Below are 13,224 nucleotides of genomic sequence, written 5' to 3'. Positions count from 1 at the left end.
AAAATTAAGATTTCCTCAAAAAAGTCCATGAACTCCTTGTATTGCATACATAATTCCTGTATATACAGATATATTTCTTATTCTGGGGGAGGGTTTGTAATCTTTCAGAACATTCTCCAAGGGCAAAAACAAACAGTAAACCAAACAACAACACTAACTATTAAAATGAATGATTTTTTTTACATTTTCTCCCTCTTTATTTTTTCTGTGCATACCTGGAACCATACTAGAATTCAAAGCATTACAATAAAGAACATACATTCAAAACATGAGCTAGGAAAGGCATATTGTCTGATCTGATATTTTAGCTTTTAGACAACTCTCTCATTCTAACAATCATGTACAATATGTTATCATAAATATGCTTGACATACCTGTAGATTATCACACATTTCTTGGCTGTAGGTTAACCGCTGAATTTCAGTAGGAGAGACAAGGTATAATGCCTGTCCTTCATTGCTAAAACAAAATGTCCGTGCTATCCGCATGTCTGTCAGTGGTAAATAATTAACATCCAACATTGGTCGAAGACTAGGTAGGCTGAATGGAAAAAAGTAAACTTAAATTTCATATTAGAGTTGTAAGACACAGATCTTTACATAAAACAGCAATTACTTTATTATTATTTTATGGTTTTTTTATTAACTTGAAGGGTCAGTGGTAACAAACTGGACTTTCACATAAAATAAAAAAAATTGTGGAAATGGGCACATCGCTTGTATGTTAATCCCCACAGATGCTTAGCAAATGTCCTTAAAGGATTAAATGCAGTAGCCAGCAGTCTCAGGGACACTTTTTACAGCATTTCACAATATGATTATAGCTTCTAGTTATGTCAGAAACACCACAGCTACAAAATGTCTGACTGCACACTTAACTCTCTTTAAGATAAAAAGTTTGAGTTTTGAGGAGGTTACACCATGACAGAAGCATGGAGGGGGGCCAGTTCACTGTGCTTGGAAATGGAGTGGCTTGGGTTCCCTGTTCCTTACACCCTCTATACCTAAGAAATGAAAATTACATATAACTTAGGGCACCTGCACTGAAGGCATGGTTGATAAATAAATACAGCCACAGCCACAGCTGTAAGGGAATGAAAATAAGTTATAAATAATAGATCCAAAGTTGTACATCCAAATGAATACCAGACATCAGAAGTGTCTTATCCCGTAGCCATATACTTATCCTAATGTTATTGGTAGTAATTTTGCTAAAATATTCATCTGAATGCTCTTTTGGGTACCGTCATTAGAGCCAGTTTTACAACCACTGAAGAAAACCAGTGTCATTGCTTTTAAAAATCACACTTCTAATGTCAACGAGGATAAAGGCCCTTGTAATTAAACCTTAAATTTTGAAGCGATTTTACTGATTCTAACTGAGCACAATGATTGTAAATTATTCCAGCTCAAAAACTAGCACCTCAAAGAAAAAGTACTGATTTCTTTTATCAGAGTAGTTTGTGACTATAGCAAGCCCTAGAACTTTAGTATATAAAATGAAGCCTGAAACCTATGATATTTGAACAAGCTTTTCATGAGATTCTAGCACTGTGCTGGCCAACTTGGTAGCCACTAACCATGTCTGGCTATTTAGAGCAACTGCTTTGTGGCTAATCTGAAATGAGATGCATACATTACACACTGGGTTTTAAAGGCTTTTGTATGAAAAAAGAATTATCTATATCTGAAACATGTATTACTAATGATCTGTTAAAATACTTCAGGTAACTAAGATCCTTAACACATGAGTCCAAAACAAATCCAGTTAAACTTCTTTTGGTGAATTTTTCTGATTAGCTACATTTTGTGAAATATAAGAAAAGAAAAGAATGTGTCATCACTGCAGCTGGGAAGAGCAAAAGAGCAAATCAATTCCAAAGTCTAGGAAATGAATGCTTTTAAAATTGAAAAAAAAAAAAGATTCTTTTTCTATGTTGGGATACTTTTAAAAGAAATATAGTGAGGTTAACTAATGGTGGTTCTCACTAAAAGTAGCTGGTATATCCCTGTTGGAGAATTTGTACATAGAAAAACCTCTGTTATCCTCTGCTCTCCAACTTGGTTCTGGGTCTGCATACATCAGAGCTTAAGCAATTGTTAGCCACTTGCCATCTATCAGTAAACTAGGTCTTGAGGCGATTGTGCTCCAAACTGTTATATTCTAGAAATATGACAAGTGACTAGAAAATTCACTTACATAATTTCTATAATTGGTATTTGCATTCCCTTTGTATTATAATTACTTGTTTACCACTTTAATCTTAAGGGTTAGGATCATGTTTTACTATTTTTTATATCATTCACAGGTCTTCCCAATGCTTAACTGTCTCACTGATTTTGGAACTATGTGAGATTTTAAGAATAGCAGTGACTTCTACATAATATATGTTTTTAACTGCTTGCTGAATGCATAAAATCATAAGGTAATAATTTTCAAATCTCTCAAGTTTTGTCTCATTGCAGTAATGGTGGAATACAACTTCACAGCTTAAATCTTATTTTCCAAATGTCTTAAGACATTTAGTATACTGTTAGTTGCTGACTTCATTTCTTCCTAAAGTTATAACCTTAGGCAAATTTGTTAATTTTAATTTATTAATGGATTTTAAATGGAGGATGCAAGTAATACTGTATTTTCCTATGTTCTAAAGAAGATGTGGGTCAAATGAAATTCTGTATGTAAAAATCCTTGCATGGACTGTGAAACACAGTAACAGTTAAGTTCTTTTTCTTGTAGTTTACTCTAATTTTATGTGCCTACCATAACACCTGAGAGATTACATCTGCTCAATAAATGTTTGTTGAACAAATATGTGAGTGGCTGGAGAATCATTCTTTCCATATGTTCCTTGGTGTCAACTGAAATACATATTTCATTCACAATGTCAAACATTTTTAGCAAAGACAACACACACACACACAGACACACACACATATCCAAAAAACAAAAAAGTCAAACTCTCATCAAATTCATATCACACCACGTTCACAGATGTAATGAAACAATAATCTTAAGTTTCTTCTTAACCTCGTGTATGTAACACATATACTCTTTAGAATTGCACACCTTGCTGAAATTGCCATGATTACAAAAAATTTATAAAGAAGGCAAGTACCTCATTATCATGATATGCCCATTAGCACAAAAGCATGTCAGGCAAGCACTGTTACACATGACCACCACATTTGCCTGTAGTATAAAAGATGTCTCAGTGATGTTATGAACATAAAGGCAAGTCTGAGAAGGCAGTGAGAAGACTTTGGCTTGTTTTTCCGAGCATATTATTGCATACTGATGATCTCCTATTTCTTGGGATACAGAGGAAGAGTTCATGACCAGTTTCCTTCTCCAAGATTTTTCATTTTCATCTATGTTGTTTGGATCCCTCCAAACTTCATATGGTGGTTGCATTAGTCCGCCAGTTCGGTCCATACAAGAGAATGTTAGCACAGCTCCTTTTAATGAGAGGAATGTACCTATAAGAACAATTTCCATCATTGGCATGTGAAATTCTTTTGAAAACAGCTGCTACTTATCTATGAGCAATAAATGCTATACATTATGATAATTTAAATTTGTAGTCTCATAATATTGTAGTAAAGTATACAAATAAGTATATTTGTGAGTATACTTGTTTCAATAACTTTTAGTATATTAGGCCTTAAAAGAGCCTAATACACTAATTTATTAAATCCCCTCATTAGTGAGTAAACAAGACCTTGAAAGATGATAAGATTTATGTCGTCACTTAGCAAGTTAATGGTTAATTCTGGACTAGAATTCAGATTTCCTGATTACTAACTCAGGTTTCTTTCATGTACTCTATAGTAGCCATTAAAATTGTTTTTTACAAAGCAAATTTAATATAATGTATAACTTTCATTTAATAACAAATTCAGCTGAAAATGATCACATAATCTGATTGTATTTTATTATTTCTTAGGTTTATTTGCTAGAAAAAGTTGTTCTCTAATGAAACTGAACACTTGGAATAAATTTCTTGAAATTTCAATATGTAGAATTTATGCTAGTAATTTTAATTCTACGAAAATGACAAAAACAATACTGTCAGCTCTTGGGCAGGCTTATGCGTCTTTATATAGAAAAGGGGCTTACTCACTTAGATTTTCCAAGATTGACTATTCTGCCAGATCATTACCAATGAAATATTTTTTGCCAGACTTGGAGGACAGTATACTACAAAGCTTAGGAAGTAACTTGGGCTATATTGATCTGTGGATATTTCCAGACTCTGATTTAAGGAGCACCCCAGTAGCCCTCTTTTATTCTTTATCCATTTATATCATGTTGAGAGATCATGAGTATTATCCCAGGCTGATAGGCCTCAATAGATGTGAAAAGTGAAGAATGACAGATAAAAATACATTGCATTTAGAATGTAGTTTACCTATATTTTAAAGTACTTAAAGCTTATCAAATTCAAAATATATATTTGGATGATGTAACATTTAAGTTGTATTTTAAAATCCATTTTAAAAGTAAGAAATCTGTGACTCTCTTACAAGAGTGAATGAAGAGGATACAGGAATAGAAGTCCAAGGGTCAAAATACAAAAACAAAACAAAACCGAAAAAAGTGACCCAACACTGTGTGTAAAAAATAATGCCAAAAGCTATGAAGAATGTTTTAGTTAGAATCTATATGGAATTGATAATGCTGTCTGACTATGTAGTATCTACTTTTTCTCATTAAACTTTGTTTTAATGGGTCTCAAAATTCTGTGACAGATTTTTGTTCAAGTTGTTTCCATTAAAAAGTACTACTTGTTAACAATAATTTTGCAGTTCTATTCACTGTATCTGGAGCATAACAACCTTCCCTTAATTTAGAAATAACTTAAATCTTGAGACATGTTGTGTTGAATGGCATTGAGAGCTCTGTGTGGGTCACTGCTCAAGAAATGGGACCTTTGCACTTTATACAGCTTATCAGTGCTATTGCTGACATCAAGTCATCGGAACAACAATTCTATAGAAAGTCTATTTAGAATTTTTAGTGTGATGTTGAAGTGTGTTGTAATGCTACTTTTAGTTTTTTAATGATCTGAGTTGATATACAGTGAGCTGTATCCACTGAAAATATGCATTTAAAGACTTTTGAAGAGTATACACAGACTCATGAACCTACCACTGATGAGAAAACATGGAACATTTCCCTGAGACATCAGCTCCTTGCTCCACCCTGACTCAAGGCAAGCACTGATCAGCTTTCTGTTACTAAATTGCATGTTTACAAATGGAACTGCATGGGAGTACTTTAAAAAATTTAAGGAAAAAAGAATGAAAAGTTTAATTTGGTGCAAAAAATAGAAATTCAAGTATAGTGTTTAATAATATACATTGAAAATTTCTTGAATGGCATACTTTTTAAATCACATTTAGATGTTAAGTTTTGTAATTGCTAATAAAATATGTATTTTTTGGGAAAAAAATGTACTGATTTTAAAAGCTAGTAATTTAAAACTGCCATGCACAAAATACCAAAACATTCTCCTTTCCTTCCGAAGGTTTTACAGTGCACTGTTATCATTAACCAGTCTTTTGCTATTAAAGTTAAATGGCGGCCGGCGCCGCGGCTCACTAGGCTAATCCTCCGCCTTGCGGCGCCAGCACACTGGGTTCTAGTCCCGGTCGGGGCGCCGGATTCTGTCCTGGTTGCCCCTCTTCCAGGCCAGCTCTCTGCTGTGGCCCAGGAGTGCAGTGGAGGATGGCCCAAGTGCTTGGGCCCTGCACCCCATGGGAGACCAGGATAAGTACCTGGCTCCTGCCATCAGATCAGCGCGGTGCGCCGGCCACAGCGTGCTGGCTGCGGCGGCCATTGGAGGGTGAACCAATGGCAAAGGAAGACCTTTCTCTCTGTCTCTCTCTCTCACTGTCCACTCTGCCTGTCAAAAAAAAAAAAAAAAAAAAAAAAAAGTTAAATGGCCAATTGAGACACTGGAAACATGGTGGGCTCGATGGGCTAAGGTTCTAGTGGGGATTAAGAATTGTTAAAGTTAGTAATTAAAGCCTGAAGGAGTCTCAGCTGAACTATTTACATTCCCTTTCCCTTATATACATTTTTGAAACCTTACTTTTCTCTCAACTTCCATGGGCCTTCTCAATAACTAGAATGTAAGTTCTTTGTATATGGAAACTTAGTATGATTGTATGACTTGTTTATTACTTTTTCTTCAGTGTGTATTAGTATAACTGTTTGGACAGTGTTCCTAATGTTGGCTTTGACAAGAGTTATTAATCTTTACTTGCCTTTTTCCTATCTAACTCATAGTCACTTAAGGTGTACTAGATACTGTTAGAAGCAGAGCTAGATTTGTTAAGAAACCAAGAGAGCTTAAGCTTTATTGCTGGACTGGAAGTGAAACAGCCAGGACATGAACTGGCACCCATATGGGATGCTGGCACTGCAGGTGGTGGCTTTACCTACTATGCCACAGCACCGACCCCGAATACAACTTCCTACTACATATCATTGAACAGATAAGGAAAAAGCTTCCAAGTATTTACAAACCAGTTCAAGAGTTTAATTCTACACTTATTTTGAATTTTGTTATCATTTATTGTCTGTTTGTTTGCTAGGAATATCAAACAACTTCTCTATGATATTGAAAGATCTATTTTATTAGTTCTGGTGATTATTATTTCTATACCATGACACAGAAAATCACAGTGGTAGAATATTCATTAGCAATTTGTCTTTAAATTATGATTTTAAATTTATGTGCCACAGAAATTGATTTAACCTTTAAACTTATGAGGAATGCCTGGCACATTATCAGGTATCCAGTACATATAATCGGGTACTGATTTAAAGAACAGGTTAAATTAATAATGAAAAAGCCATAACTGGCGCCAGTGCTGTGGCATAGTGGGTGAAGCTACCACTTGTGATGCCAGAATCCCATATGGGTGTTGATTTGAGTCCCAGTTGCTCTGCTTCTGATACAGCTTCCTGCTATTGTGCCCAGGAAAGCAGCGGAAGATGGCCCAAGTGGTTGGGGCTCTGCACTGATGTGGGAGACCTGGAAGTAGCTCCTGGCTCCTGGCTTCATACTGACCCAGCTCTGGCCATTGTAGCCACCTGGGGAGTGAACCAGCTGATGGAAGATCTCTCTCTCTCTCTCTCCTTGTCTCTCCCTCTCTGTAACTCTGCCTTTCACTTAAATAAATAAATCCTTTATTAAAAAATAAAAATATAAAGCCATAATCTCATTCTTTTGGCTCAGTACAAAAGTATTGTGTATATTTCCTTCAAATTAGTTAATAAAGGAATTTTTCTCACTGTGAAATAAATGAGAATGTTTAAAATAAATGATATTAACAGATTAGCTTTTTAAATACATTGCACCTATCTGAATTTGCCAAACTTCTGTCTCTTCCTCCTAAACTCTGTCTATATGAAACTGGCACACTAGTTAACCAGGAAAGCACAACTCTAACCTGCCATACCATGTACATTATTTTAAAATAAAATCCATCATCCTATATATCATTGAATTTTTAACTTAAAAATTTGGAAAATATTTATTGTGAAGACAGTACAGTAAAATTAGTGATAAGAACACATTTCAAAATGGAAGGAAATGGAGATCATTATGCTAAGTTAAATAATTTAGATCAAGAAAGACAAATATCACATTTTCTATTATTTGTGGAAGTTAAAATAAACAGAGTATAAAAAAATTCAAAGAATAACAGGAAGACTCACACTTATCCATTCTCTAAAAGGTGGGACAGGGGGAGATAATTCAAGGAGGAAGAGAACATAACATATGATTTAGAGCAACATCACTTATAACTTAGGTCAAATTCGCTAGGCATCAGAGTAAAAAGAAAAGAATTGTGTGGCATGCCTTTGTAACAAGATGGGAAGATTATAAAATATGTTAGAAATTTACCTTAGGTCAGACAGCTTCTAATTTAAGGATTCTTTCTTCAACAATGACAAAAATATTCATATGCTCTGATCTGGCATAGAACTTTGGAAAATGTTTCAATTTATTAAAAATAAATTTAATTTTTACATTAAAGTCTCCTTCAGCGCTTTTTGTAAACATATTTCCTAAGGCATTGGTTAGGTTGGCAGTGCCATAGTTTACTATCATAGGAATGGTTGTACTCTTTTACACTGAAGGAAAGGTAGGTTACCATATGGCAAATGTTAGGACAGTGTATGATTAATGAAATTCTGGATAGCTTCTATTATAAAAAATAGTTTTATTCCTTTGTCCCAAATCAATATAAATCATTTTTTACCATACTTTATATATAAAATTGAAAAATTAATGATGAAGGAATAAATGTAAAATATTCTTACCACTTGGTAGTACCATGACCGGCTCTGTAAACCTTTGTTCATCTGCTAATGGTAGATTTAGGGAGATGATTAACACCATTCCCAGACTAGTTCCAACAAACAGACAAGGAGAGATGGTAGAATCATTTTTCCGTGCAAAGGATTCCATGAAATATAGTGCTGTAATGGCTTCTTTAGAATCTTTGTCAATACTGGAGATACTAGAGCTTCTGGAACGATTATAGGAATTCTCACGGGTTTCTATGGAAATTAAAAAAATTAAGGGTTAGTATATTTTTTACAATGAATCAAATCAGACTTGATACATGAAAACCAAAATTATGAGAGGGAAGTAGAATTTTATTCTTTGTTAACTGACCTGGAAGGCAGTTTATCCAGTTCACCAGCGTTTTTGTTTGTTTGTTTGTTTGTTTTTGTTTTTGCTTTCAATATGGAGAGTCTAAAGTCCAGACATATAAATCATAAACTTAGGAAGAGTTAGGATTAAAATTTGAGTTTCCTGCGTTTCAGCTCATTATTTTTTCCCTCTCTACATTACTTCACATGTTCACTGAAATTCTTTAATTTGGAAAAATAATTTAGCCTAAATAGTCAAAATTGTAAGAATTTCTGACACTATTTTAATTGTACTTCCCTCCTATTTCTTAACTGTTGCAAGTATACTTAATGTTTTCTTGGCATTTCCCATTTACCAACAATATTGTAACCACCTACATGAAAGGCATTATCTGGACTGCAATCACTGTGACAAACACATAAATCTCTGGTAACTACATTTATAAAAATTGAAGGTATCAATAGCAAAATGCAAATATTATCTTCCAAATTGCCTACTTTGAATCCAAATCCAATTTTACTTTGCCTATGGCCAAATAGGGAGTTTTGGACTATGCTATCCTGTATGTATAAGTAATCTTTCTGAGAGGCCTTTAGCCCACTTAAAGGAAATTGACTTTTTGTTCTGTTGCTCATCTTGCATGTGTGCACATTCTAACAAACATAAACTCACCCATTTAGTTAAATATTAGTGGGCTGTACTGTTCTTATAATCTCTCCAGAGTATGTTTCTTATATTTTTCTTTTGATTGACATAATTCTCCTTTTCCTCTTGATAGGTACAAATGTGACTCATAATCATTTTCTTGCTATAAGAGACTAAATATATGTTCATAAGACTACTCTTTTTTCAGGAAAAAAATACAGAATTTTTGGCATGGACATCTGGCTTTGCAGTTAAAATGCCAGTTGGGATGCCCACGACTCACACTGAAATATTTGGGTTTGATTTCTTGCTCTGGTTTCCTGATTCCAGCTTCTTGTTGATGCTGACTTTGGGAGGCAGTGGTCATGGTCAAGTAATTGAGTTCTTGCCAATCATTTGGAAGATCGTAGGTACCCAGTTTTGGCCTTCGCTAGGAGCCACTGTAGGCATCTGGGGTATGAATGAATAAATAGAAGCTCTGTCTCTCAAATAAATGAGTCATTTTAAAAATGTAACATTATTAATATCCCCTTTTTACTCATTATCAAACTTATTCATTTATTTACTTTTAAAGGTTTTATTTATTTATGTGAGAGGTAGAGTTATAGACAGAGAGAAAGAGACAGAGAGAAAGGTCTTCCATCCACTGGTTCACTTCCCAAATGGCCTCAACCGCTGGAACTGAGCCTATCTAGAGCCTGGAGCCTGGAGCCTGGAGCCTGGAGCCAGAGCTGCTTCTGGGTCCTCCCACATGAGTGAAGGGCTCAAGCATTTGGGCCATTTCTCACTGCTTTCTCAGGCCATAAGCAGAGAAGTTGATCAAAGAGCAGCCAGGACACAAACCAGTGCTCATGTGGGATGCTGGTGCCACAGGCAGAGATTTAGCCTACTACACTATTATAACATTTATAAAAATAATAATTTGTTATAAAATTTAGATATTACAGGAAGATATGAAATAATATATTTTAGATTTGAAGACAATCTTAAAGTTATTTTCCCAGAATCTAGTACAAATCAAAGGCAGAAATACCTAAAACTCAAAATTTCACACTTTTATTACACTGTTAAACATGTTATCTTTTTTGTAACTAATACACGTTGCTTCTATTATAATAATCCTTGCTACTGCATGTCTCCAAAATATTTCCATTCATGGTTTATCATAATTCAAGGTTCATACTCAGACACATAAGAGAGATAACATCACTATATTTATGTCCATGGACCAGAGTAAGTATAACATAATGTCAAAGAAATAAAAACTGAAAAATAAATTTTATTTGCAATTTTTTTGAAGAAAATATAATTATAAAACATTTTAAGGGACAGTAAATGGGAAAGTATAGTATAAAATTACTAAAGCAAATCTTCCTAAAATTATTTTTTTTCTCTCTCTCCCTAAAGTTCTTTTTTTCTGACGATCTATTTTATTCATCTGAAAAGCAGAATTACAGAGAGAGAGAGACAGAAAGAGATATCAATCTTCCATCCTCTAGTTCACTCCCCAAATGGCCACAATGGCTGGGGGTGGGGTGGGCAAGGTTGAAGCAAGTAGCATGGAACTCCATCCAGATGACCCCTGTGGGTGGCAGGAGACCAAGTACTTGGGCTATCTTCTGCTGCTTTCCCAGGCACATTAGCAGGGAGCTGGATTGGAAGTTGAGCAGCTGGGACTCAAATTGGCACTCATATGGGATGCCTGGGTGGCAGCTTAACCCACTGTACCACAATGCTGCCCCCTCTCTAAAATTCTTTCAACAACACAATATTTTTTCTATGAAACAACTTCTAATTTCTAGTGTTTGGTTTACTTTACTTTTGGTTTACTTTAATCCCTTTCTCCACACTCATTACATATGTAAGCAAATCGTTCTTACTTTTACAAACATACAGAGGCTAAAGATCCAAGATGGCTGAATAGTGAGACAATGTACTGACCACAGCCAAAGAAGGCTATGAGAAAACCAAAGGAAGGTCAACATTTCGAGGGAACTGAGAGAAATTTCCAGCCACAGCACCAGTTGCACCCTCCAAGCGGGACCTGAGGAAGGGCCCACTCACATCACACAGGCCTAGAGCCTTAGTAGTGTGTGCCACAAGCCCCAGTATGGCCCCCTTTGTTTCCCACAGTGCCAAGAAAAAGGCCCTGGCTGTAACAATCCCTAGTGTGACACCAAATTTTTAGGACTGAAGATACACACCCACCCTAGGAAGCCCACATTCACTTCAAAATCATACTCCTAAACCTATGACTAGACCACCATGTGTACTTTTATGACTCTCATTCTATACAGTACTGGAAATTTTAGTAAGAGCAATTGGGGAGAGGAGAGAAATAAAGGGTATAAAATTGGAAAGAAGTTAAATTACTCATGTTTGCAGATGACATGATGTTGTACCTGGAAAAACCTAAATGAACATTCCTCCAAAAAAGCTGTTAAAACTGATAAACCAATTCAGTAAGGTTGTAGATTATAAAATTAATATACAAGACCCAGTATCTTTTTGTATATATGAATGATGAACTTACTGAAAGAGAAATCAAGGAACAAATCTTACTTGTTGTAGCCATAAAAATAAAATATTTAGGAATAAATTTAACCAAAGAAATAAAAGATCTCTATGACGAAAATGATAAAACATTGATGAAAGAAATCACCAATGACCAAAAAATAGAGAGATATTCCTTGCTCATGTATTGGAAGGATATCATTAAAACGTCTTTTCAAACTAAAGCAATCTATAGATTCAATGCATACACTACCACAATACCAATGACATTCTTTACACAATTAGAAAAAAAAATCCTAAAATTCATGTGGCATCACAGAAGACCCATGATAGACAAGGCGATCCTGAGGCAAAAAAAAAAAAAAAAAAAAAAAAAAAAAAAAAATCAAGCTGCATGCATTATAATACCTGATTTCAAATCATACTACAAAGCTATAGTAATTAAAGCTGCATGGACTGGTGTAAAAACTGACACAAAGATCACTGGAATAGAGAATCCAGAAATCAATCCATGTACATATAACCTACTGATTTTTACTAAAGTGTCTAGACTATCCACTAGAGAAAAAATATCTCTTCAATAAGTGGCGCTAGAAAGTCTGGATGGATATATGTAGAAGAAAGAAATTAGATCTCTACCTCTCACAATATACAAAAATCAACTAAAGATGGATCACAGATCTAAATTTAAGACCTGAGATTATGAAATTACTGGAAGAAAAGGTAGGGGAAACACTTCAAGACATTAGTATAGGTAATTATTTCTTGGGCAAGACGCCCAAAGGCACAGGCAACAAAAGCAAAAATACAAATGGGATTATATCAAATTTGGAAGCTTCTGTAAGTAAATGAAACAATCAATAGAGTAAAGAGACACCCAGCAGAATGGATAAAAAAAAAAAAACATTTGCAAGCTACCTATCTGACAAAGAATTAATATTCAGAATATATCACCAACTCAAATATGTTAATAACCAAAGAACAACAAATCCAGTTAAGAAATGGGCAAAGACTCACAATAGACAGTTCTCAAATGAAGAACTACAAATGGCCAACAAATATGTGAAAGAATACTACCCACTGGGTAAAGAAGGCTAGCCATTAGGGGAATCCAAATCAAAACCACAAATAGATATACCTCACCCCTCTCACAATGGCCATTTTCTAAAAGACATATAGTAATAAATACTGGAGAGGATGTTCAGAAGGGGAAATTCTTATACAGTATTGGTGGGAATATAAATTACTGCCATCACTGTGGAAAAAGAGTATGGAGATTTCTTTATTTTCTTTCAGTACCAGTAAGTCTTAATATATTCACTGCATTTTCCCAGGGAAAGGAGAAGGGATAGGAATGTCAGCTTGTGTGTTACAAATATTTCTTTAAA

General features: G+C 34.8%; 1 protein-coding gene across 14 annotated transcripts in view; it reads right to left on the bottom strand.

Annotated features, from left to right (window-relative positions):
• STXBP5L (syntaxin binding protein 5L) overlaps positions 1-13,224 on the bottom strand; it is a 426,109-nt gene that overhangs the window by 29,731 nt on the left and 383,154 nt on the right. For all 14 annotated transcript variants that reach the window (XM_051859274.2, XM_051859272.2, XM_051859275.2 and 11 more), the window contains 3 exons: positions 8,341-8,580; positions 3,119-3,479; positions 375-540 (listed from right to left, as the gene is read on the bottom strand). In XM_051859274.2, coding sequence (XP_051715234.1) covers positions 375-540; positions 3,119-3,479; positions 8,341-8,580 — 767 coding nt within the window. The remainder of the gene's footprint in view (positions 1-374; positions 541-3,118; positions 3,480-8,340; positions 8,581-13,224) is intronic.

Source organism: Oryctolagus cuniculus, chromosome 4 (genome assembly GCF_964237555.1).
Source record: "Oryctolagus cuniculus chromosome 4, mOryCun1.1, whole genome shotgun sequence".
Classification (NCBI taxonomy): Eukaryota; Metazoa; Chordata; class Mammalia; order Lagomorpha; family Leporidae; genus Oryctolagus; species Oryctolagus cuniculus.
The sequence above is the reverse complement of the archived record's forward strand: the minus strand, read 5'-3'. Positions and strand labels throughout refer to the sequence as shown.